This window comes from Peromyscus leucopus, chromosome 2 (assembly GCF_004664715.2).
Source record: "Peromyscus leucopus breed LL Stock chromosome 2, UCI_PerLeu_2.1, whole genome shotgun sequence".
NCBI lineage: Eukaryota > Metazoa > Chordata > Mammalia > Rodentia > Cricetidae > Peromyscus > Peromyscus leucopus.
This window is the reverse complement of record NC_051064.1, coordinates 136,848,882-136,870,536: the sequence shown is the minus strand read 5'-3', so window position 1 is coordinate 136,870,536 and position 21,655 is coordinate 136,848,882. Positions and strand designations below refer to the sequence as shown.

The 21,655-nt window shown below is 51.3% G+C and overlaps 1 protein-coding gene and 1 pseudogene across 1 annotated transcript; one reads left to right on the top strand and one right to left on the bottom strand.

The window, feature by feature from the left end:
- Positions 1-430: 430 nt before the first annotated feature.
- On the bottom strand, positions 431-15,783 carry Hmgcl (3-hydroxy-3-methylglutaryl-CoA lyase). Its single transcript, XM_028875437.2, has 9 exons — positions 15,676-15,783; positions 11,899-11,982; positions 10,299-10,406; positions 9,576-9,671; positions 7,733-7,881; positions 4,981-5,044; positions 3,419-3,607; positions 2,305-2,430; positions 431-1,049 (listed from the first exon to the last, which is right to left on the bottom strand). The coding sequence occupies exons 1-9, from the start codon at positions 15,733-15,735 to the stop codon at positions 948-950; spliced, it is 978 nt and encodes a 325-aa protein (XP_028731270.1). The 5' UTR covers positions 15,736-15,783; the 3' UTR covers positions 431-947.
- A 341-nt stretch (positions 15,784-16,124) lies between these two features.
- On the top strand, positions 16,125-21,285 carry LOC114697160 (annotated as a pseudogene).
- The last annotated feature ends 370 nt before the right edge of the window (positions 21,286-21,655 follow it).

The following is a 21,655-nucleotide window of genomic DNA, read 5'->3' as shown; positions in this document are numbered from 1 at the left end:
CAAAGCTTGCCTGGGGATCAGAGGGCAGAGCTAGCCACTAGTTAACCATAGTGCCCAGGCAGTAGTGGCACACACTTTTAATCCCAGCACTTGGAGGAAGCAGGAAGTTCAGGAGTTCAAGGCCACCCTGGGCTACATGAGATTGGCTCACACCTTTAATCCCAGCATCGGGATGTTGAGACCGGAATATAAGGCAGGTAGAGACAGGAGAGTCCATTCAGTCTGAGGATTCCTAGAGACGGGATCCCACCGGATTCGGTCTGAGATTTCGTAGACATAAGAAGTTTCTGGCGGCTGCTGCTCTGCTTCTCTGATCTTTCAGCTTTCACCCTCGATATCTGACTCCAGGTTTTTATTTATTAAGACTAATTAGGATCTCCTTTCACTGTGGAGATGGAAGAAATCCAGAGATGAACTAGTCAAAGTCTTCCCCTCAGAATGATTTTATTCCCCTACTCATAAACACACATTTGCGTGATTGGCTATTAGAAAATTAAATCTTTAATTACATAAGCTATTTTCAAAAATCATGTACAGAGTGATTTCCCAGAGATGCTGGGGTTGGCAGATGGCCACCACAGATCAATCCTCACCAAATGCTCGGCTGGCTTGTGGGGAAACTGCTCTCTGTTCTCTGTAGGAGAGCACAGGACCCACAGTCACGGCAGGGTGGGCATCAGCTCTGTTAGCCAGCAGATCCGCCCAGGAGACCCAGGGCCATCCCAAGCCAATGCTCAGGCACTCAGCTCTGGGGAGCTGGTCCACAGAGAAGGGAGACTTCCGGGCTCCAAGGCCACTCAGTCATCCCTAGGCCTGGCAGCTCCTGCCCTTTCTGTCTAGAAGGACCTTGGTTATACCTGCTCATTTGTTCTCATCCATTTCCCCCATCAAGGAATCATTTGTGCGTGCCCAGCCCCCACAGTCCCAGGTCTCGGGTAAACAAGAGCTCAGAGTCTGCAGGTGGCCTGTGCCACTTTGGAGCTGGTTTTTCTGTTCAGGGCTTGACAGATGAAGTCTCCAGCTTCGAGGAGCTTCTGGAGTTCCACGCCCTTGAAGAAATAAGTTAGAGGATGAAGAAAATCAGGGCATGCCCTCAACACCTAGGGAAAGAGACTACACAGCTGTGGCGTGGAAAAGGGGAAGGTGGCAGCCCACAGACCCCTCTCAACCACTGTGGAGGTCATGTCCAGCTGGCGCCAGGGTTCGTTCTGAGAGTGGCTTGTGTGATCACCACCAGAAAAGGGACTTTATTAGTTTTGTCCCATCTCCATGTTCAGGGTCTAGCACAGAGCCTGGCCCATGAGAAATGTAATGTTCATTTATTTGTCTTTGTCTTTTGTTCCTGTGCCAGGAATGGCACCCACCCCATTGCTCATGCTAGTCAAGGGTTCTACTCCCGAACCGCTTCTTTACCCCTACACAAGTGTCTGTGAGAGAACTCTATCTGCTGCTGCTGAGTACTGAGTGCTAAGTCCTCTACACGGTTTCTTCTGGTGCTGGAGACTGAACCCAGGGCCTCACCACTGACCTAGACCTTTGGCCATACATTTACTCGTATCCTGTAACAACCAATGAGCACTACTTTTACCGCCATTACTCGAGTTTAGAGAAATGAAATAATTTAAGGTTGCATGGCCTGTGAGGACAGATTTGGGTTTTAAACCATCAGGTCTCAAAGCAGAGACTGGGTGACTTCTATGCCACCACTGAGGTCCCTACAGAGTCTGGTGGAGCCCTGTGCAGCTAATTTCACTGCCCTCATTTCCCAGAGAAAACAGGCTCAGGGGAAGTTCTCACTGCAGGCCACAGAGCTGGCCCCTCTGAAGGCTCCTTCCACATCCGCTTTCTGGAGGGCCTCCTAGAACTAACTGTGGACATCACTCTGAGATCTTGGTCTCCTGTGCTCATGGTCAACCAGACCAAAGTCCCTTCTGCCAATGCTGGGCGCCCCCTCTGCCAGAGGCCTCTTCCTCACCCCCTTCTGGCTGGCCCCTTCTCATCCTTGGAGTCTTCGTCTACTCCTAGACCACCAACCAAGCCTCTCCGACTGCTGAGACCCTCGTCTACTGGTTATTCATATACACACACTCCAGGCTGCTCTGCCGGGGCCTCAAACCCCACAAGGACTCGTTCTCCATATCAGCCACTCTCCACTCTTCCAGATGACTGTTCACTCTCATCTCTGCTCTCAGAAATAGAAAGCTCCCACAACCCTTGCCCCCCTTCTTCTAAATGCCCCCAACGCCAAGCATGCCCATCACACCTAGTTCAGGGAAGTCACGGCCAGGGGGTAGGTGGGCTTACCGTGTGAATCCCTAAGCCAGTCAGCATGTAGACCAGGTCCTCGGTAGCCAGGTTCCCTGAGGCACCTTGTGCATAGGGACAGCCTCCAAGGCCCGCCACAGAGGAGTCCACAACGCTCACTCCCATCTGGAAACGTAAGGATGGGGAAATGTGGTTGCTGCCGAGCCTGGAGCCCATGGAGCCGCCCTCACAAACCTCTCGCCCTGGCGTCAGGAATTCTGCCAGGGCCATTCTCCTGCCTGGGATCCTGTCAGGGAATCCATTAAGAGACAGAGCTTCCCTCCCCGGCTCAGCGGGTCTCCTCTGCTGGAGGACCTTCCCCAGCCCTTCACGGTTGGCTCCCGGCTCCATTTCCCCCTTTGGGGCTCTCCTTACAGAGGCCCCTCTGGGCACCTCGGTCCAGTGAGAATGGCAGAGATGGCAGACTCAGTTCTTTGGAGGTGTTTTGTTTTGAATAGAGCCAGAGAAATGGGAGCTTGGAGGGTTCCAAAGGGATTTACAACGGGCCGGTGACAGAGCTCAGAGGGTAAAGGTGCTTGCCACCAATCTGACAGCCTGAATTTGTTCCTCTGGCAGAAGGAAAGAACCAGCTCTGACCCCCACAGGCCTACGCCCCTCCTGTCGGCCCTGATGCCAGCATGGAAGCCAACACCAGAGGGCGCCATTGCCGCAGGTTCCACCTGCTTTCTCTCGGTCACACTGCTGCCGCCAAAGCCTTCTCCGGTTCCCTCAACATGGCGAGCAACCCCCCAGGCCTCTGCACAGCATCCTCTCTTGTCCATCAGGATTCAGTCACCTTCTGTGGGAAGTCATCCCTTACCTATGGGTCACCATCTCTGGCCTCGTACACATTTGCTTCAGTACTTTTTTCAAGACCTTTTTTTTTTTTTTTTTATACAGCCCTGGCTGTCCTGGAACTCACTTGGTAGCCCAGGCTGGCCTCGAACTTACAGAGATCTGCCTGCCTCTGTCTCTCAAGTGCTGGGATTAAAGGCGTGCGCCACCACCGCCACCACCTGACACCTCAATACTTTTATTAATAAATAATAATAAATGAAACTGGGCTGCCCCGCCCCATGCCCTCTTGGAGAATGGGCACATGGCTTTCATTTACCTGCAGGGCTACCAAGGTGTTGGCCAGGGCTTGACCATAGGTATCATGGCAGTGGACAGCCAGTGCTGCCACAGGTACCTCACGCATGACGGCCGTCAGCATGTCCTTCATGAGTCCCGGGGTGCCTACACCAATGGTGTCCCCAAGGGAGATCTCATAGCAGCCCATCGAGTACAACTTCTTGGCAACCTGGAAAAGCGAACAGATTCGTAGAGGACCCCAAGGCACCAGCATGTGACACCGGGGCTCAGAAGCAGGGACTCTGGCCAGGCAGTCCCCCTCCCTGAGCTGCTGTGTTCCTATTGGGTCCTAGAGCCTGACAGCTCCAATGGAGGGGGATGAGCATCACCCAGCGGAGACTGAGACCAGAACGGGGGGCAGCCGCCGCTGCCGCCGCCGCCACCACCACCGCCGCCGCCGCCGCCGCCGCCGCCGCCGCCGCCGCCGCCGCCGCCGCCGCAGCAGCAGCAGCAGCAGCAGCAGCAGCAGCAGCAGCAGCAGCCACAGCCACAGCCACAGCCCCAGCCACAGCCCGTGACTCCCTCTTCCTCCACTGTGCTGACTGGGGTCGGGAGAAGCCCTTCTTCCTTTGGCAGTAGGGAGTGTAGACTGTGGGTCTAAGACACTAGCTGTGTACTTGAAGGAGCCACAGGGAACTCCGGCACCTTACAGCAGCTCATTTGCAGCTGGGGAGTCACTGCGAAGCGTCAGCAGCCAAAGCCACCCCCGAGGGAGGCTGCCCACACCTGCCTCTGAGCAGAGTGAAGCTGTGGCAGGACACAGATGTTTACTGATGATCGTCCTGATAAACGACACAGTGACATCTGACCCTCCACCCCTGTCTATATGCCTATCAGGTGACAGTAGTGGCAGGTCTCTGGGGGTCATGTGATGCTGAGTTCGAGTCCCCACTCTGGGGATGTGTACCTGCTTTGGGGGTGTAACTTCTCTGAGCTTCAGTTTCTGCTTCTGGGACATGGTGATAGGGTACAGTGAGGGCAGGTGACGTCAGGGGTGGGGTGCACAGACTAGGGGACAGCAGCCACTCTGCGTCCACAGCAGCCTTGGGGCCATTCCTCTAACAATGCCACAAGGTACTGGGGAGGACAGCACAAAGGGAGAGACCCCTCTGCCATCTGCACCCTACGTGGCAGATGACTTGCTCCCTCACCTGTTCACGGGAGAACAGCATCAAATCGGCAGTGAGGCTTTCTGGATGAAAAGCCTGAAGTTCCTGGGTGACTCACACCCCGATCCTATGCTGGGTCCTCCTCTGTGTAGCCCTGGTTACTAGTCAAGAGGATGTGTGTGGTCTCTCACCTACTACAAGGAATCTGGGGACGCTTGGGGATACCACACTGGCGATCATGCCTCAGTTGATGAGATGGGAAGCTGAATGCAGGGCTTTCGGGAGGGGAGAGACCTGGCAAGGCGGTGGCCTGAGGGGCAGGTGTGGGCTGTGCTCAGTATGAGTGTGTGAGGGGGGAAGGGAGGTGAGGGCACCTGTGCATGCAGGCTGGCAAGGCAGCCGACCCTCACAAGACCTTGCCCACTGCACACACCTCAGCTACTTTAGCCGGGGAGATCTTCCCCTCATAGGGGCATCCGAGGGCACACGAGACATACCTGTGGAAGAACCGAGAGGAACGGCGTCAGTGCCCCAGCTTGCTGGCCATCAAGAGTGACCGGTGACCATCTGACACACATCCCTGGTGAGCCCACAGTAAATAGGGACTGGGCAGGAGGCCCAGGACTGGGTGAAAGGTTAACTCAGAGTGGGAGAAAGGCTCTTGGGCCTAGTTCCTGGGCGGGAGCACCAGAGAACCCTGCAGAAGGCGGGGCTAAGAGGCCACCCTTCCAGAAGCAGGGTTGCAGGTGGCCGGGAAGTCACAATAGGTACAAGGAAATAGAGTGTCCCTGAGCCGTCTGGAGGGGTAGCCCCGTGTGCTGGGGGGGACGGGCCAGCGTTTGTTCAGGTCACCAATGCCAGGATGAACACACAGGTTAGTGTAAGGATGGCAGGAACGGACGTGAGTCAGCGCCAAGGCTCGAGGGCCTGATGGCTCATCTACTTATTTATTCAGCTGAGGTTTACTGAGATGAAGATCACGTGTCAGGCACTGGGCAGAGCAGTGAGAGGACCCACGGACGGGCCCTAGCCTCCAGGAGCTTGTTCAAGTCAGGGAGATGGCAAATAAAACCACAGTCACATTTCGAGAGGGAGATAACTCCAGAAGGAGATAAGCCGTGAAGGCAACATGAAGAGGCATGGGCAGTCAGTGTAGTAAGGGCTGCCTAGGCAGACCTCCCTGAGGCCATGGCGCCGGAGTTAGAGAGGGGAGGGTCTTCAGGGAGCATGTTTCAGGTAAGTCAGAAGCTGGCATGCCCAGGACAGAGCACCTAACCCACGGGGGTGTCAGGGGCCAAGAAGGATGACGGGAGACAGGAGGGGAGCCCAGGCCTGGCCCGTGACAGTCTTGTGGGCTGTGCTGAGGACTCTGGGTGTTAGGTGCAGGGTCTGCTCTCACCACCCTGCTGGCATTGGGGCATCTTTAGAGAGCTGGGCTGAGGGGGGTGGTTCAAGCCTATAATCCTAGCACCGGGGAGGCTGAGGCAGGAAGATTGCCAGCTTTGGTGACATAATGAGTTCAAGGCCAAAATGAACCTAAAGAGTGAGATGTTGTCAGAAAAAAAGCAAACCAAAAAACCCACACCCCTCACACTCAAAAAATATTCTATATATTAAGAGAACCAGGAGTGGTGGTATACACCTTTAATCACAGCACTCGGAGGCAGAGGTAGGTGGATCTCTGTGAGTTCAAGGCCAGCCAGGGTTACATAAAAAGACCCTGTCTCAATAAATAATTAGGTAAATAAATAAAGTGTATAAATCAAAATAAAAAGAGATGGAGTAATGTTTGCTGGATCAACATTCCAAAAATATTGGCAAGCTGAGATTTCCATCTTAATTTCTCATTTACTCTCCAAACACTGCTAAACAAAAAAAAAAGCGGTGTGGTGGCACAGGCATCTGGCCTCGGCACTCGGGAGGCAGAGGCAGGCAGAACTCTGGGAGTTCGAGGCCAGCCTGGTCTACAGAGTGAGTTCCAGGACAGCCAGGAAACCAAAAACAGGGAAAGAAAAGTTAAAAGATTTACCAGGACAGAGCACAGGAGGGCTTATGACTGGAGACTCAGCTTCCTTGCCTTCTGCCTGCTTATCCGGTCTTAAGCCCCTTCTATGTGTAGGGCCCTGATGGGAAAGCAGCGCACCCTGGGACTGTGGGAAGTGGCCTGCCCCGAGAGAGAGCACAGCCCATGTGGTGATGGTGACTGAGGAGCTAGACAGCTTTTGGGATCTCTGGAGACTTTGGAACCCCAAAGGAAGGGTGCTGTCGCCTGCTGAGGGGCAAAGAAAACCAAGAGGAGCCGACATCCGCAGAGGACCCTGCAGGAGCCGAGAAGCAGAGTGGAGGAGGCGGCAGCCTTCCGCCCATGGAGGGTGCGGGTGCAGGCCTCGAGGCAGGAGGCAGAGGGCATGTGGGAATGGTTAGAAGCTCCACAGGGCTGGAAGAGTGTGCAGAACCTCAGGCCAGGAGAGAGCCAGGAACTGCTGCTCACACTGCAGAGTGGCAGGATGCACACAGCCCCGAGAGCCACAGTAAAGGCCTCCACTCCATGTGCCCACAGCTAGTGGGAGAGTACCTTCCTAGCAAGCTATACGGCTTCATCCGTGCTGGGTTTCATCCCCAACACTGTATTTTTTATTTTATTATATTTTATTTTTGAGACAGGGTTTCTCTGGGTAGCCCTGGCTATCATAGAACTTGATCTGTAGCCCAGGCTGGCCTCGAACTCACAGAGATCCGCCTGCCTCTGCCTCCTGAGTGCTGGGATTAAAGGCGTGCACCACCTCTGCCCGGCCCCAGCAGTGGATTTTGTTCTTGCTGTTTGTTTTTTGATTTCTGAGACATTTAAAGGGATACACTACCAGGTCCCAAGCCACCAGGCCTGGCTTCCCAGCACTGTAAGAATCAAATCCTGGGGCTGGCCATGGTGGCATGTGCCATCTCAGCACTTGAGGCAGAGACAGGGGGATGTCTGAGTTCCAGGCTGACACTTGGTTAGTCACCATATTTAGGTCTGAGAGAAACCCCAGCTAATCTTCTGACTCCAGTCACTCAGAGAGGCTCAGGTATGGAGCTTGGGTTGTTCCTACCCAGCAGGAGCCTGAGGTGGAGAGACTGGCTGGTGGGAGATTTTGACTCCATTCCACGAGGACATTGAGGAAAGAGTCCCTCAAGGCCTGACTCACCCTCTCACAGGGATGCTGGCGGCCTGTGCGGCCTGCATGACTCCATCAAATCGCTGGAAACTCTCGTCTATGGAGCAGTTCACATTCTTCCGGGTGAAGAGCTCAGAGGCCGCCCCAAAGATGCAGACTTCCTTGGCACCTGCAGCTACCTGCCAATATCCAGGTGAACATGGTTAGCACTTTGCTCCGGAAGAACTGGTCCAGTGGTAAAATCTTTCTTGGGCAAGTTTTACGGCATGTAATTGTTACAGGTTAAACAGTCATATAAATATCCTTTAGGAAATACGCTGGGCCAGGCGAGACGGCTCAGTAGGCAAAAAGCATGTGCTGTCAATCCTGACGACCTGGGTTCAATTCCCCAGGACCCACTTGGCAGAAGCAGAGAATCCAGTCACTCAAGTTGGCCCCTGCACATGTGTGTGTATGTGCACACACAAAGTAAATAAACAAATTTAATAACAATAAACAAATATGTGGACCACCTTGCTTGGAAATAGAGTCATCGCAAATGTAATTGGATAAAATGAGGCCACAATGGAGCAGGCTGGGCCCCCAGTCCAGAATGACTGGTGTCCTTAAAAGATGGCTGTGTGGAGACACTAATATGTGGGAGGTGACCTGAGGGTGGAGGCAGGCACGGGAGCAAGGCACGTACAAATCGAGCAATACCAAGGATAACCGGTCGTCCCAGTCACTAGACGATGCATGGGACAGGCTCCCGTGAGGCCCCACGAGTAGCCAACACCTCTGGCCTCCAGAATGTGAGACAGTAAAGCGATTTCTGTTATAGTCTGCAATATTTTCTCACAGCAGCCCTAGGAAACTTACATTTCAATTAGAAAAAAAACAAAACAAGGCTGGAGATGTAGTTTAGGGCTAGAACCCTAGCACCTGGAGATCCCAAAAAACTCATCAAGGCCGGGCGGTGGTGGTGCACGCCTTTAGTCCCAGCACTCGGAAGGCAGAGGCAGGTGGATCTCTGTGAGTTCGAGGCCAGCCTCCACTACAGAGTGAGTTCTAGGACAGCCAGGGCTACACAGAGAAACCCTGTCTCGAAAAACCAAAAACCAAAACAAAAAAAATCTCGTCAAGTCTGACATCCTCCAAGGAAATCAACACTGCCACTGTCAATCTGGGGGGTCACTCTTGAAATAAGTTCGTGACAATCACACAATCAGCATGTCCAGACACTGTTTCGGAAATTACAAGTGGCGGGTGTTTATCGACTACTGCAAAAGCATCCATGCAGAGAGGGCATTGTTACTTTTCCCTAAAGAAGTGAGTGATATGCGCTGCAGAGATAGCGCAGCACTTAAGAGCGCTTTGCTCTTGCATAGGACCTAGGTTTCATTCCCAGCATCCACAGGACCATTAACAGCTGTCTGTAATTCCAGTTCCAAAGGATCTTATGCACTCTTCTGGTCTCTGCAGGTACTGCATGCACATGGTGCACAAACACTCAGGCAAAACACCAGAACATACAAAATAAAAAAAATTAAAAAAGAAGTGGATGATCTCAGGACATAATGGTTTTAGCAAGTGTGTGTCTCTCAGGCTCTTACTAAGCTCTGACTGATGGAAGGAAGCATCTCTGTGCATTCTACCTCCCAAATCAGCTTAGCTATAAAGTACCACTATCAGTCCTAGTTCATGGGCAGAACTGACGCTCAGAGGTTGAGCAATCTGTCAAGACAACAGAGCAGTGAGTGACAGGGCTGGACGATTTCCCCCCAGTACCCAGTCTGATGCCCCTCATCGTCACTGGAGATATGCTGTTCAGAGGGACATCCCAGGACAGGACCATTAGACAAGGCAGGGACTGATATTGTTAATCACCTCTTACCGCTTCCTCGAAGCCTTTCATATTTGGAGTCAGGACTGGATAGTTGATGCCAGGAAACTTCTGAATGCCCTTCAAGACTTCAGAGTGGTCAGCCATCTGGGAGTCAAAGAAGCCAAGAGCTCAGTGGCAGAGAAAACCTTCTCACCACTCCATCTTTTGTCTCCAATACCTTCCATATCTGTCTGACCAGTGAGGGGTCAGGGGCCACCCTGGGCAGTATGACCTTGGCAGTTCCCACGGCCAGTACTGCCAGCTCTTGGGTACCTACAGTCACAACCAGCAGCAACCACTTCCCACGACCTTCTCTGGTGGGCCCTGGGCATCACTCCCTCTTCATTGCCTGGCACTCACTGTCATGGGATGGTTTGCCCACCCCTGAGAGGCAGCAGTCCTTGCTTTTTTTCCCTCACAGCTGCTGCAGATGCGCACGGGGATCCTAATACTCTTAGAGTTAGCAGGGACCTCAGAGGCCGCCTCTAACCCGAGAGGGCAAAGGCCTCACTCAGCAAAGGCTCCAATAAAGTAGGGTGCAGCCCAGACTGAATCGGAGCCCTGGCTCCCAGGCCATGCCCTTCCTGTGCTACACAGTGCTGAGACTCACCTGAGAGCCCTCAAGCTGGTGACTGGAAACTTACGCTTCCGACGTCCAGTGGCTGCAAGAGCACAAAGAGGCTTCCCACCCTCCCCTCAGGACAGGCTGCTTCTCCTGGAGGCGGGGCTCACCTGGGGAACCCACTTTGGAGAGACAAAGCTGGTGGCCTCGATAACGGGCAGCCCTGCTTCGGAGAGCATGTCTACCAGCTTGATTTTCACGGCGGTCGGTACAATGTTCTGTAACAGACGGAAACCCAGAAAAGGCAAGTCAGCGACGCTGCTACCAGAAATGGGCCTTAGCTGGCGGTCAGAACCTCAGCCTTAAGCTTGCACTGTGCTAGCTCCTCACTGGGGTGACCTCAGACACTCACGGGGACTCACACGTGGTCTCAAGTTCTACCAACTGTGTCCCCTGGCAACAGATGGCTGCTTGCCTGAGGTGTTCGTATGTGCATAGAAACACTGTTTTCCTCCAATGTCCGCTTCCTTAACTCATTGTGTTCGGGGTTTATGACCCCATCATAAACGAGAGCAATGTGCCCTGGCCAGAGTGACCCCCAAACATCATACCCTCCCCTCTTCTCTCTCATAGCTTCTTTTTCTTCCTTCCCCACATCGAGTCCCTCACCAGAGCCTATGAATTCCTTTCTAGTCTACCCTCAAGATCCCAGGGGTATTACCGCATGGTCTCCCCTGTCAACTCATCCTATACTGGAAACTTCCTGAATTGCAGTCTCTATTGCCAAAAGCTGTCCACAAGGGGCTGGAGAGATGGCTCAGCAGTAAAGGACCCAGAGGACCCATGCTCAGTTTCCAGTATTCATGCTAAGATACTCACAAATGCCAATTAACTTCAGCTCCAGGGGATCTGATGCCCCCTTTTGGCCTCTGTGGGCACTGCATGTATGTTGCAGGTATACATACACACATACACAAAAATAAAAATAAACCCTAAACTGGGTGGTGGTGGTGGTGGTAGTGCATGCCTTTAATCCCAGCACTCAGGAGGCAGAGGCAGGTGGGTCTCTGAGTTTGAGGCTAGCCTGGTCTACAGAGCAAGTTTCAGGACAGCCAGGGCTACACAGAGAAACAGAGTCTCAAAAAACTAAAACAAACAAACAAGTATAAAAAATAAAAAAATAAAAATAAAGCCTTCCATGGTTTCTTGGTGCCAGCCAGTAGGATTATGTTACAAGTCCTAATTCCAGGCCTGCCCATCCATCGTCTTCCCTGGGTTGCAAGCCACCATGTGCGTACTGGGAACGGAACTCTGGTCCTCTGAGCAGGAAGTACTCTTAACCACTGAGTCACATCTCCAGCCACTCACAAGTCACATTTCAAGAGCTCAAAAGCCACACATGTTGTTACCACGAATGGTATATGAGCCATATTCAAAGTTACCCTTGGCCACATGAGTCCTGTGCGGTGCACAGGCTGGACATATGTGGCTGCATACTCAGGTGTAGAATACTTCCTCTTTAAAGGAAGGTTTATGTTCCTTTCTAATTAAGTACTTCCACATATACCTAGGCTTCTTCTAGTTCTTTCACGTAGGAGTGAAGTTGAATGTATATTCTGTTTTGCAGTCTGGAGTCACATAATATACCTGTATTAATAGCTGCCCAATATTCCAGTTTATCAAAAGTCCATAATGGACCTGACCCAACCTCCCTGGAATGCTCAAAACCCATGTGTGAATCATCTTTTCTGAGGCAGCCTCCATCTTTACCTTCTCATTCTGCAGACCATCTCGGGGACCGACTTCCACGATCTTCACCTGCTTCGGGAAAGCGCCCATGGATGAGGTGCTAATCTTCGGTTTACAAGAGGAAACACACGTGTCAGGACTTAGCATAGGACTACACAGAAAACCAGGCGCCTCCTTCGAGCCCCATCTGCACCCTTCTCATTCAGAACCCCAAACCCCACACTGTACAAATGCCCACTTGACCCCACCCTGTCTATTTCTGCAGATGGTATCGCATGCAGCCTGCTGCCCAGCTGGCACCTGACTCACCCCTTCCTCTAGACATGCTGCCTTTGAGGCTCTGCAGAGTTTGGCTGGCCGACCTCATTACTCACCCCTACTGCTCCAACCCTTCTGCCCTCTGCCTAACAAGTTGTTATGCTCGAGTCCAGCAGGGCTGCCCTCTGCCTGGAACGCTCAACTATTCTGACACCCAGCAATCAGTCAGTCAGTCAGAAAGCCTTCCTTTGCGCAGCCTTTGAAGAGCTACCATCCCATCACCTTTGGCACCCTGTATTTCACAAGACTACCACGACTCCCTTCCATATAAGCTGGGAGACCTGGCCTCTCTCCGCCCCCGTCTCGTCCTGACTGGCACTGTCCTGCCAAGGTCCTCAATAACATTACAGGAATAACAAATACCGCACAAAGGGTCAGCTGTCCGGGAGAGGGCAATCACTCGGCACCTGGAGAGGCTAGTCTCCGATCCCACAGTGGTGAGGATGTGAAGAATGGCTTGGCTATGTTATAAAGCTTGTTTAAAGCCTAATTCTGGGCTGATGGGTAACATGAGGGGCGGTGAGTCTGAAGGGATGCTATCCTCAGCAGCTGAAGAAAATATTTTCCCCCAAATTTTAAAGCCTTAAGTTTACTGTATATCAAGTCTGCCTCAAATCTTCCCCCACCCACCTGAAGATTGTTTAGTTAACTATTTGTTTATTTTACGTGTTTGGGTATTCTGTCTGTACACCACACGGGTGCAGTACCCTCATAAGCCAGAAAAAGGCATCAGATCCCCTAAGACTGGAGTTACAAATGGCGGTGAGCCACCGGGCGGGTTCCAGAAATCAAGACCGGGTCCTCTAGAAGAGCAGCAACCACTCAGCTGCTGAGCAAACACCTCTCCTGTCCTTCCCCACCCCCAAATAAACATACTGCACAATATCCCGAGGACTCCAAACTCATGAAACCCTTAGGGAAGGACATATCCCCGGCCACCAATCAGCTGGAACATGTCAGCGCACCTCAAGTGGCTTTGGTTTTAGCCAGCAAAGTCTTCTGATGGACCAAGGGGATAAGGCCCTGGATTACAGGAAGTCAGAGGGCTGAGTGAAGGTCCCTGCTCCTGGAGTCTCCCTCCAACAGACTGTCAGCCTCTGCTGGCGCATTACCCTAAAATGACCCAAATGGAGCTGAAGTGTCATGGGCCAGGAACTTGGTTCTACTCACGGCTCTTCCCAAGGCCCTGGGACATAACGGGCTCAGGAAGTACATGCTGAAGCAAACCCTGCCTCCAGCTTTTTTTTCTTGAACAAGTTGAACTTAGTTCTACTTCTTTTCCTACAACAGCCCTTCATATAACAACGCAGGCCAGGTGTGGTGGCTCACACCCCTTGGGAGGTGGACGCGGGAGGATCAGAAAAGCTCAAGGTATCTTCAGCTACAGAGCAAATTTGAGGCAAGCCTGAGATAGAAAAGACCTTATATTTAAAATATCCCCAGGGGCTGAAGAGATGGCTCAGCCATTAAGAGTGCATACTGCTCTTAGAGAAGATCCGAGTTGGGTCCCCAAACACATGTCAGAGAGCCCGCAACTGCCTGTAAGGCTAGCTCCGAGGAACCGGAACCAGATGCTCTCTTCTGGCATCCACGGGCACCTGCACTCACACAGGCAGGCACCCATGCATTTATATAACTCAAATACACATAAGTGGGGCTGGAGAGGTGGCTCAGTGGTTAAGAGCATTGGCTGCTCTTCCAGAGGACCTGGGTTCAGTTCCCAGCATCCATAAGGCAGCTCACAACTGTCTGTAACTACAGTTCCAGGGTATCCAACACCCTCACACAGACAAAACATCAATGCACATGAACTCACATATAAACAAATGAATAAATGTAATTAAAAACCAAATAAAAAAGTGAAAAGTCACAGCTTGAACATTAGCCATAAACACATGAGGGATCATTTCATTACACCAGTGTAAAACGCATCTCTAAACGGTCTTATTAAATAAAAAAACTTGGGAAGCCAGGTATTGGGGTGAATTCTGAAAGGTCAGAGAAGTAGAATAAGCCACAGCTAACCTCACCTCACCAACTTCTCAGCCGATCCTGTTTCCTCTAACTGGAAGCCTCTGAGTCCTTATCCGAATGGATCTCAGCTGAACTGCTGCTAAAAGCCTCAAAGCTTAAAAGCCTAACAGCCTCTAGTTCCTGGTCCTCACACCTTTCTGCTTCCTGCCATCATTTCCTGGGATTAAAGTCGTGTGTGTTTCCCAAGCAAGACATGAGATCTCAAGTGCTGGGATTAAAGGTATGTTTCCAGTGTGGACTTGAACTCACAGAAATGGATAGATCTCTGCCCCTGGAATGCTAGGAGTAAAGGTGTGTGCTACCACTGCCTAACCTCTATGCTTAATATAGTGGCTGTTCTGTTCTCTGACCCCCAGATAAGTTTATTGGGGTGCATAATATATCAACCACACACCAGGTTCTTAAAAATGATTATTATCTAATCCTACAGGCAGAGGCAGGCTGGTCTACAATAATGAGTTCCAGCACAGCCAGGGTTACACAGAAAGACTATATCTCAAATAAATAAAACACTATTATCCACCATCTCATTTAACTTTCTTAACTTCTGGAGCTGGAGTTGGTATTTTCACTTGATCCCTGAGCAATCGGTGGAGATGGGCAGACTAACGATACAGAAGTGGTTTTCTGAGAGAGACCAAGAGATGCAAAGAAAGCGTGGTTTTCCCAAGTACTGATATAAAGCCTAAACCTCCAACACATAATCATAATAACCCGATCACTGAGCTGAGGATGTAGCTCCGTGGTAGAGCAGTGAAGCGGGGAGCTGATCCCCACAAAGTCCAACTCCACCAAACCACTACCGATGACTGACTGATCACTCACCAAATCACCCCGAGTCAAGGCGATTTTATGTACAAGCAAGCTGAGTAAGTATCTCTGTCACTCAGCCTTGAACGTGGCCAGGCTCATCCGGACACCAGTCTGCGGTTTAACCAGCACAGCTCTTTGGCTCCTTCCCTCCCCTCACTACGCGTGGGAGAGGACGGAACACCAGGATCGAACAGGCCCAAAGTACAGTTCCGAGGGAATCCCTGCCTGGCCCACGCGATCCACGTTCTCGCCAGGCGTCCAGAAAAGCCACAAGACCCGGGGAAGGCGGCGAGTTTTGGCTTTTTTCACGTGGGACGTGTTTTCCACTAAGGAAGAGCTGGAGAGATCCGAAGCTCAATTAGGGAAAGGAGCCAGGGCCACCGTGTGGGAGTTAGGACACCCAGAATGATGTTCCAGGTCTCCACGGTGACAGCGAGTTGTTTCACATCACCCCCCCGCTCCCCGCGCGCGCCTCAGTTTCCCCGTTTCCTGCAAAGGGATCTGAGCCAGATGGACTGGGTCCCGAACTCTCAAACCCTCCCGGCTCCGGTCCCTGGAGCTGCCCCGCTTTGTCCGTCACAGCAGCCGACGAGGCCCACCCGACCCCGACTGTCACCCGCCGGGGGCACTTACAGCCCGGAGGGACGCCAAGCCCAGCAGCCTCCGCGGGAAAGCCTGCCTCACTGTAGCCATCTTAGCCCAGTCTCCGTGGCCACACCTGCCGGGCCCCACGTGACCGCCGATCGCTCTGTGGGCGTGACCCAGGCGTGGGGCGGGGCCTTGTACTTGACTTGTGGCTCCCCCAGAGTTGGCTCCACCCCCAGCCTGCCTCTGTTTTCCTTCCCGACTGGTTCGTCTCCACTTAACAGGATTGTTTTTCGGCTTTGTTGTGATTTTGGCTTTCTGATACGATGTAGCCCAAGTTAGCCAGGAACTTACATATCACCCAGCTTGTCCTGGAACTCATGGCAATCCTCCAGCTTCAGCATCCCAGATGTTGACTGGAGTGAGCCACCACCCCTTGACCATTCATTAGTTTTCCAGGCTTCTGTTGTAAAGATACATAGTAAGGAGCAAGGAACATGGAGGTGGATAAAACTTCAGCCGGGTATGGTGACACATGCCTGCCGTCTCCGCTCTCCAGAGGCAGAGGCAAGACTGCCTCAAGTTTGAGACCAACCTGGTCTCTATAACAAGATCCAGGCCAGTCAAGGCTTCTTAGAGAGGTTCTGTTTCACAAAACCAAATCCAACAAAAGGGGGGGGTTGGGGGGGGGTGGAGATAGACTCTAAACCCAGGAAGAAAGGTTTTCTCTGAGAGGTATGGAGAGAAACGTAGATGTTTAATGTCTAACTTTCAAGATAAGCCATAGTACACCTATTTTCTATTGTGTTCTGAGTTTTCTGCATGTATTAAGTATCTGCCACCATCTTCAGACGGCATCATCTTCGGAGAGAAAACATTCTTTGATGGATGCTTGGAAGGAGTAAGAGATATCCAAGTGAAGAGTTTACCAAGTAGAAGACAGTAGAAGACTGGAAGTCTTCCCCTGCTCGGGATTTAGCAGAACTCTGGGCCTGGGAGATGACTCCGTGGGGGAAAACCATTGCTGCACAGCAGAAGGTCCTGAGCTGAGATTCCCTGGTGCCCGCCGGGTACCCGCCACCGTCGGGCATAGGGGTGCACGGCTTTAATCCTAGCACTTGGGAGTCAGAGGCAGGAGGTCAGCCTGGTCTACTCAGTGAGTTCCAGGACAGCCAGGACTATAGAGTGAGATGCTATCTCAAAGAAACAAAAAAATTTTAAAGTTAATCGAAAAGGTTTCCAGACAAATCGAATACAAATGCTGTGACCCTGTGGTAGGGAGACTGCCTGGTGCCGAGTTCTCCAGTCTGCCTGCTGCACCCCATTAACTGGTGCGGTAGCCACTTGGGGGGTATCAGAGAACATTATAGTAGAATAGTAAAACGGGCTGGAGAGATGGCCCAGCAGTTAAGAACACTTGTACCTGCAGAGGTCCTGAGTTCAGTTCCCATCACCCACACAGCAGCTCACAACCATTGGAAACTCCAGTTCCAGAGCATCTGATGCCCTCTTCTGGCCCCTCAAGCACGCATGTATGTGATGCACAGGCATGCAGGCAAAACACTCATATACATAAATCAATTAATCACTTAAAATTTTGTGTCTACAACACATGTCCAACAGGTTGCAAAATAAAATAAAATTTTTTTTTTTTTTTTTTTTTTTTTGGTTTTTCGAGACAGGGTTTCTCTGTGTAGCTTTGCGCCTTTCCTGGAGCTCACTTGATAGCCCAGGCTGGCCTCGAACTCACAGAGATCCGCCTGCCTCTGCCTCCCGAGTGCTGGGATTAAAGGCGTGCGCCACCACCGCCCGGCATAAAATTAAATTTTTAAAAATTTAAAATTTTGGCGCAAAGCTACACAGAGAAACCCTGTCTTGAAAAACCAAAAAAAAAAAAAATTTAAAATTTTAGCCAGGTGGTGGTGATGATGATGATGATGATGGCACATGCCTTTAATCCCAGCACTCGGGAGGCAGAGCCAGGCAGATCTCTGTGAGTTCGAGGCCAGCCTGGTCTACAGAGTGAGATCCAGGACAGGCACCAAAACTACACAGAGAAATCCTGTCTCAAAAAAACAAAACAAAAAAAATTAAAATTTTACAAAATTATTTTTTTTTAATTACATATAGGTGTGTGTGCCTGCATATGGGAATGTGCATGTAAGCGCTATTGGATCCTCTGGAGCTGTAGGTACAGATGGTTGTGAGTTACAGATGGGTCTTGAGAACTGAACATGGGTCCACTGGGTTGGCTCTCCGCCAAGGAAAATAAACTGGGTGTTGGGTTCATTCCTGTAGTCTGAGAGACTCATAGGCTGGCTGGAGAGGTAGCTCGGTTGGTAGAGTGCCTGACTAGAATGCAGAAGCACTCACTGGAGTGCTGGCACACAGGCCTCTAACCCCAGCGTTCCTCTAGAGGAGCCGGGGGTCATCTTCAAGGTCATCTTCAGCCCCAGACAGTTCCTGGCCAACCAGGATGAGCTGCACCTGTCCCACAAGAGAGTTAGATCTTGGAGGTTGAGGAGATGGCCTGAGGGTGGAGCGTTTGTACTCAAGCATGAAGACCTGGGTTGGACCCCAGCACCCACAAAAGATCAGGGCATGGCAGCACATACCTAACTCCAGTGCTGGGGATTGGGGATCCCTAGAGCTTGCTGGCCAGTCAATCTAGTTAGAAGGATGAGCTCCGGGTTCAGTGGGAGACTTTCTCCAAAAGTAAGGTGAGAACAACGATACAGACACCTGATATTGGGGCCGGAGAGATGGCTCAGAGGTTAAGAGCACTGGCTGTTCTTCCAGAGGTCCTGAGTTCAGTTCCCTGATTGGTGGCTCACAACCATCTATAGTGAGATGAAAGTGTACATGTATACATAATAAGTAAATCTTAAAAAAAAAAAAAGACACCGGATAGTGACCTCTGGCTTCCATATGTGCACACATGGGCAAGAACACCCAGGCACACATATGTGAGCACATACATTTTTAATTTTTCTATAGATTTATTTACTATGCATACAATGTTCTGCCTGCATGTATGCCTGCAGGCCAGAAGAGGGCACCAGCTCTCATAGATGGTTGTGAGCCATCATGTGGTTGCTGGGAATTGAACTTGGGTCCTCTGGAAGAGCAGCCAGTGCTCGTAACCTCTGAGCCATCTCTCTAGCCCCAATACACATTTAAAAAAAAAAAATCTTGGGCTGGAGAGATGGCTCAGTGGTTAAGAGCAAGTAAATAAGACTGCTCTTCCAGAGGTCCTGAGTTCAATTCCCAGCAACCACATGGTGGCTCACAACCACCTGTAATGAGATCTGGTGCCCTCTTCTGGCCTGCAGAGACACATGCAGACAGAACACTGTATACATAATAAATAAATAAATCTTTAAAAAAAAAAAAAATCTTACAAAGAGTGCGATCGGTAGCTGGAGCGGAGAGCAGACCCCGGAGAGCCCTGCGAGCCCCCACCACTGCCATCGGCCTAGTCACCATCACACCCCAAGGAGGAGTTGCAGCCATCACCACCGGCCCCAGTCGCCAAAACCATGAGTGTTGTACCCATTTCGAGAGACCCCCAGAGTGTTGGGGCCTGCCAACAGTCAGCTGGGTAGAGGCGTGCGGATTGTAGAGACAATAAAAGAGACAGAACAGAGTCGAGAGGATTGCCAGTCAACGCTGGACAGTCCCAAGTTTATTTCACAGCCACCTTATACAGTTTTGAAGGACAGAGGTAGAACAGTGCACAGCACAGGCATTCAACCACTATCTGTCCTGCCTTGTGTCAAGGAACAGGCAGTTCCATTTTCTATCTTTTTTTTTTTTTTTTTTTTGGTTTTTCGAGACAGGGTTTCTCTGTGTAGCTTTGCGCCTTTCCTGGAACTCTTTGTAGACCAGGCTGGCCTCGAACTCACAGAGATCTGCCTGCCTCTGCCTCCCGAGTGCTGGGATTAAAGGCGTGCGCCACCACCGCCAGGCTTCCATTTTCTATCTTGATGTACTTCCAGCTGGCATTAGCAGCCTGCATCTAGCTAGAGAGTATGTTCCTTCCCATGGACTAATCAGGACTTTCTCACAGCTTGGAGCAAGCAAGCTTGAACTTTATTGACTCAGAATAGACTTCAGATTCAAACTGGGAAACTGAGTCAGTTGTGGGTTCCCACACCAGAGACCACCAAGAAGCCGGCTTCTGATATAAGCACATAAGGATCCTTTTATTGTCAGGTTCGAACCTGGGCCACCAGAGGGCAGATGGAGGGAATTGTGGCAGTGGTGGTGGGTCCAGGGGTAGAGAGTTTTTATAGGGAAAAACCGCAAGCTGGGAATTACATGCTTTGGCAACTTGGGATTCGGTAGAAGGGATATGCGGCAAGGTGATTTTTTTGAAACTATTGGTCTAGACTTTCGGCGGGAAACCACATTTGAAACTATTGGGTTGGACTTTCAGCAGGGAAATCACAACCTGCTGAGCAGGATTATCTGGACTGCTCAGCAGGATTATCTGGATATCTTCAAGGGCCATAAACCACAGATAGCCTGTCTACAGGAGCATACTGCCCTGTAGCTGTTCAAGTTGTCATGGCACATTCCTGAGGTCCTTCCTGGAACTGAGTACAGCAGGTGGTCTAAGATGGTGGCCCTTCCATAAGATGGAATTTGTATTGCCTTCATGTGAGCGTTGAGGCCGAGACCCAGCAGTCACCCGCTGCACCCACAGCTGCCCTCAGCAAGCCCGGCTCCACAGGCAGCAGCCTGGGGAGTGGCGGCCCTGGGGCCTCACATTGGCGGCTGCCGCCAGCCAGCAGGGACAAGAAGGTCATCGTAAGGAAGGTTCTGGGAACAGTAAAATGGTTCAATATGAGGAACGGATACAGTTTCATCAACAGGAATGACACCAAGGAAGTATTTGTATACCAGACTGTCATGAAAAAGAACAACCCGAGGAGCTACCTTTGCAGTGTAGGAGATGGAGAGACTGAGGGGTTTGGAGCTGTTGAAGGAAAAAAGGATGCGGAGGCAGCAAATGTTACAGGCCCTGGAGTTCCAGTTCAAGGCAGTAAATGCGCAGCAGACCGTAACCATTATTTATAGATGCTATCCACGCCGTAGGGGTTTTCCGCACAATTACCAACAAAATTACCGGAATAGGGAGAGTAGGGAAAAGAAGGAGGGATCGGAAAGCGCTCCTGAAGGCAGGCGAAGGGTCCCACCTTACCACTCGTGGAGACCCTATGGGTGTGGACCACAGTATTCCAACCCTCCTGGGCAAGGAGAAGTGATGGAGGATGCTGACAGCCGGCGTGGGGGAGAGCATGGCAGACAGTGAGGCAGACTATGGATCGGGGTTACAGACCACGATTCTGCAGGGGCCCTCCTTGCCAAAGACAGCCTAGAGAGGATGGCAGAGAAGAGGACAAGGAAAATCAAGGAGACGAGACCCAAGGTCAGCAGCCACCTCAACGTCGGTACTGCCACAACTTCAGTCACCGATGCAGACACCCAGAGAACCCTAAACTACAAGATGGCAGCGACAAAAGCAGCCGATCCACCAGCTGAGAATTTGTCCAGCTCCCAGGGCTGAGCAGGGTGGGCCTGAGTAAATGCCGGCTTACCATCTCTACCGTCATCCGGTTTAGTCATCCAACAAGAAGAAATGATATGAAATTCCAGCAACAAGAAAAGAACAGCCAGGCGGTGGTGGTGCACACCTTTAATCCCAGCACTCGGGAGGCAGAGGCAGGCGGATCTTCGTGAGTTCGAGGCCAGCCTGGGCTACCAAGTGAGCTCCAGGAAAGGCGCAAAGCTACACAGAGAAACCCTGTCTCGTAAAAACCAAAAAAAAAAAAAAAAGCATTGTCTTATTCTGAGGGCTGGAGAGATGGCTCAGAGGTTAAGCACTGGCTGTTCTTTCAGAGGTCCTGAGTTCAATTCCCAGCAACCACAAGGTGGCTCACAACCATCTGTAATCAGATCTGGTGCCCTCTTCTGGCATACAGGCATACATGCAGACAGAACACTGTATATGTAATAAATAAAG

Excerpts from the sequence above, each read along its gene's own strand:
- Hmgcl (XM_028875437.2), bottom strand. The coding sequence starts at position 15,735 with ATGGCTACAGTGAGGCAGGCTTTCCCGCGGAGGCTGCTGGGCTTGGCG. Across the intron at positions 11,983-15,675 it reads GCTTGGCGTCCCTCCGGGCT|ATTAGCACCTCATCCATGGG; the intron begins GTAAGTGCCCCC and ends TGTAAACCGAAG. Across the intron at positions 5,045-7,732 it reads GCCAGCATCCCTGTGAGAGG|GTATGTCTCGTGTGCCCTCG; the intron begins GTGAGTCAGGCC and ends GTTCTTCCACAG.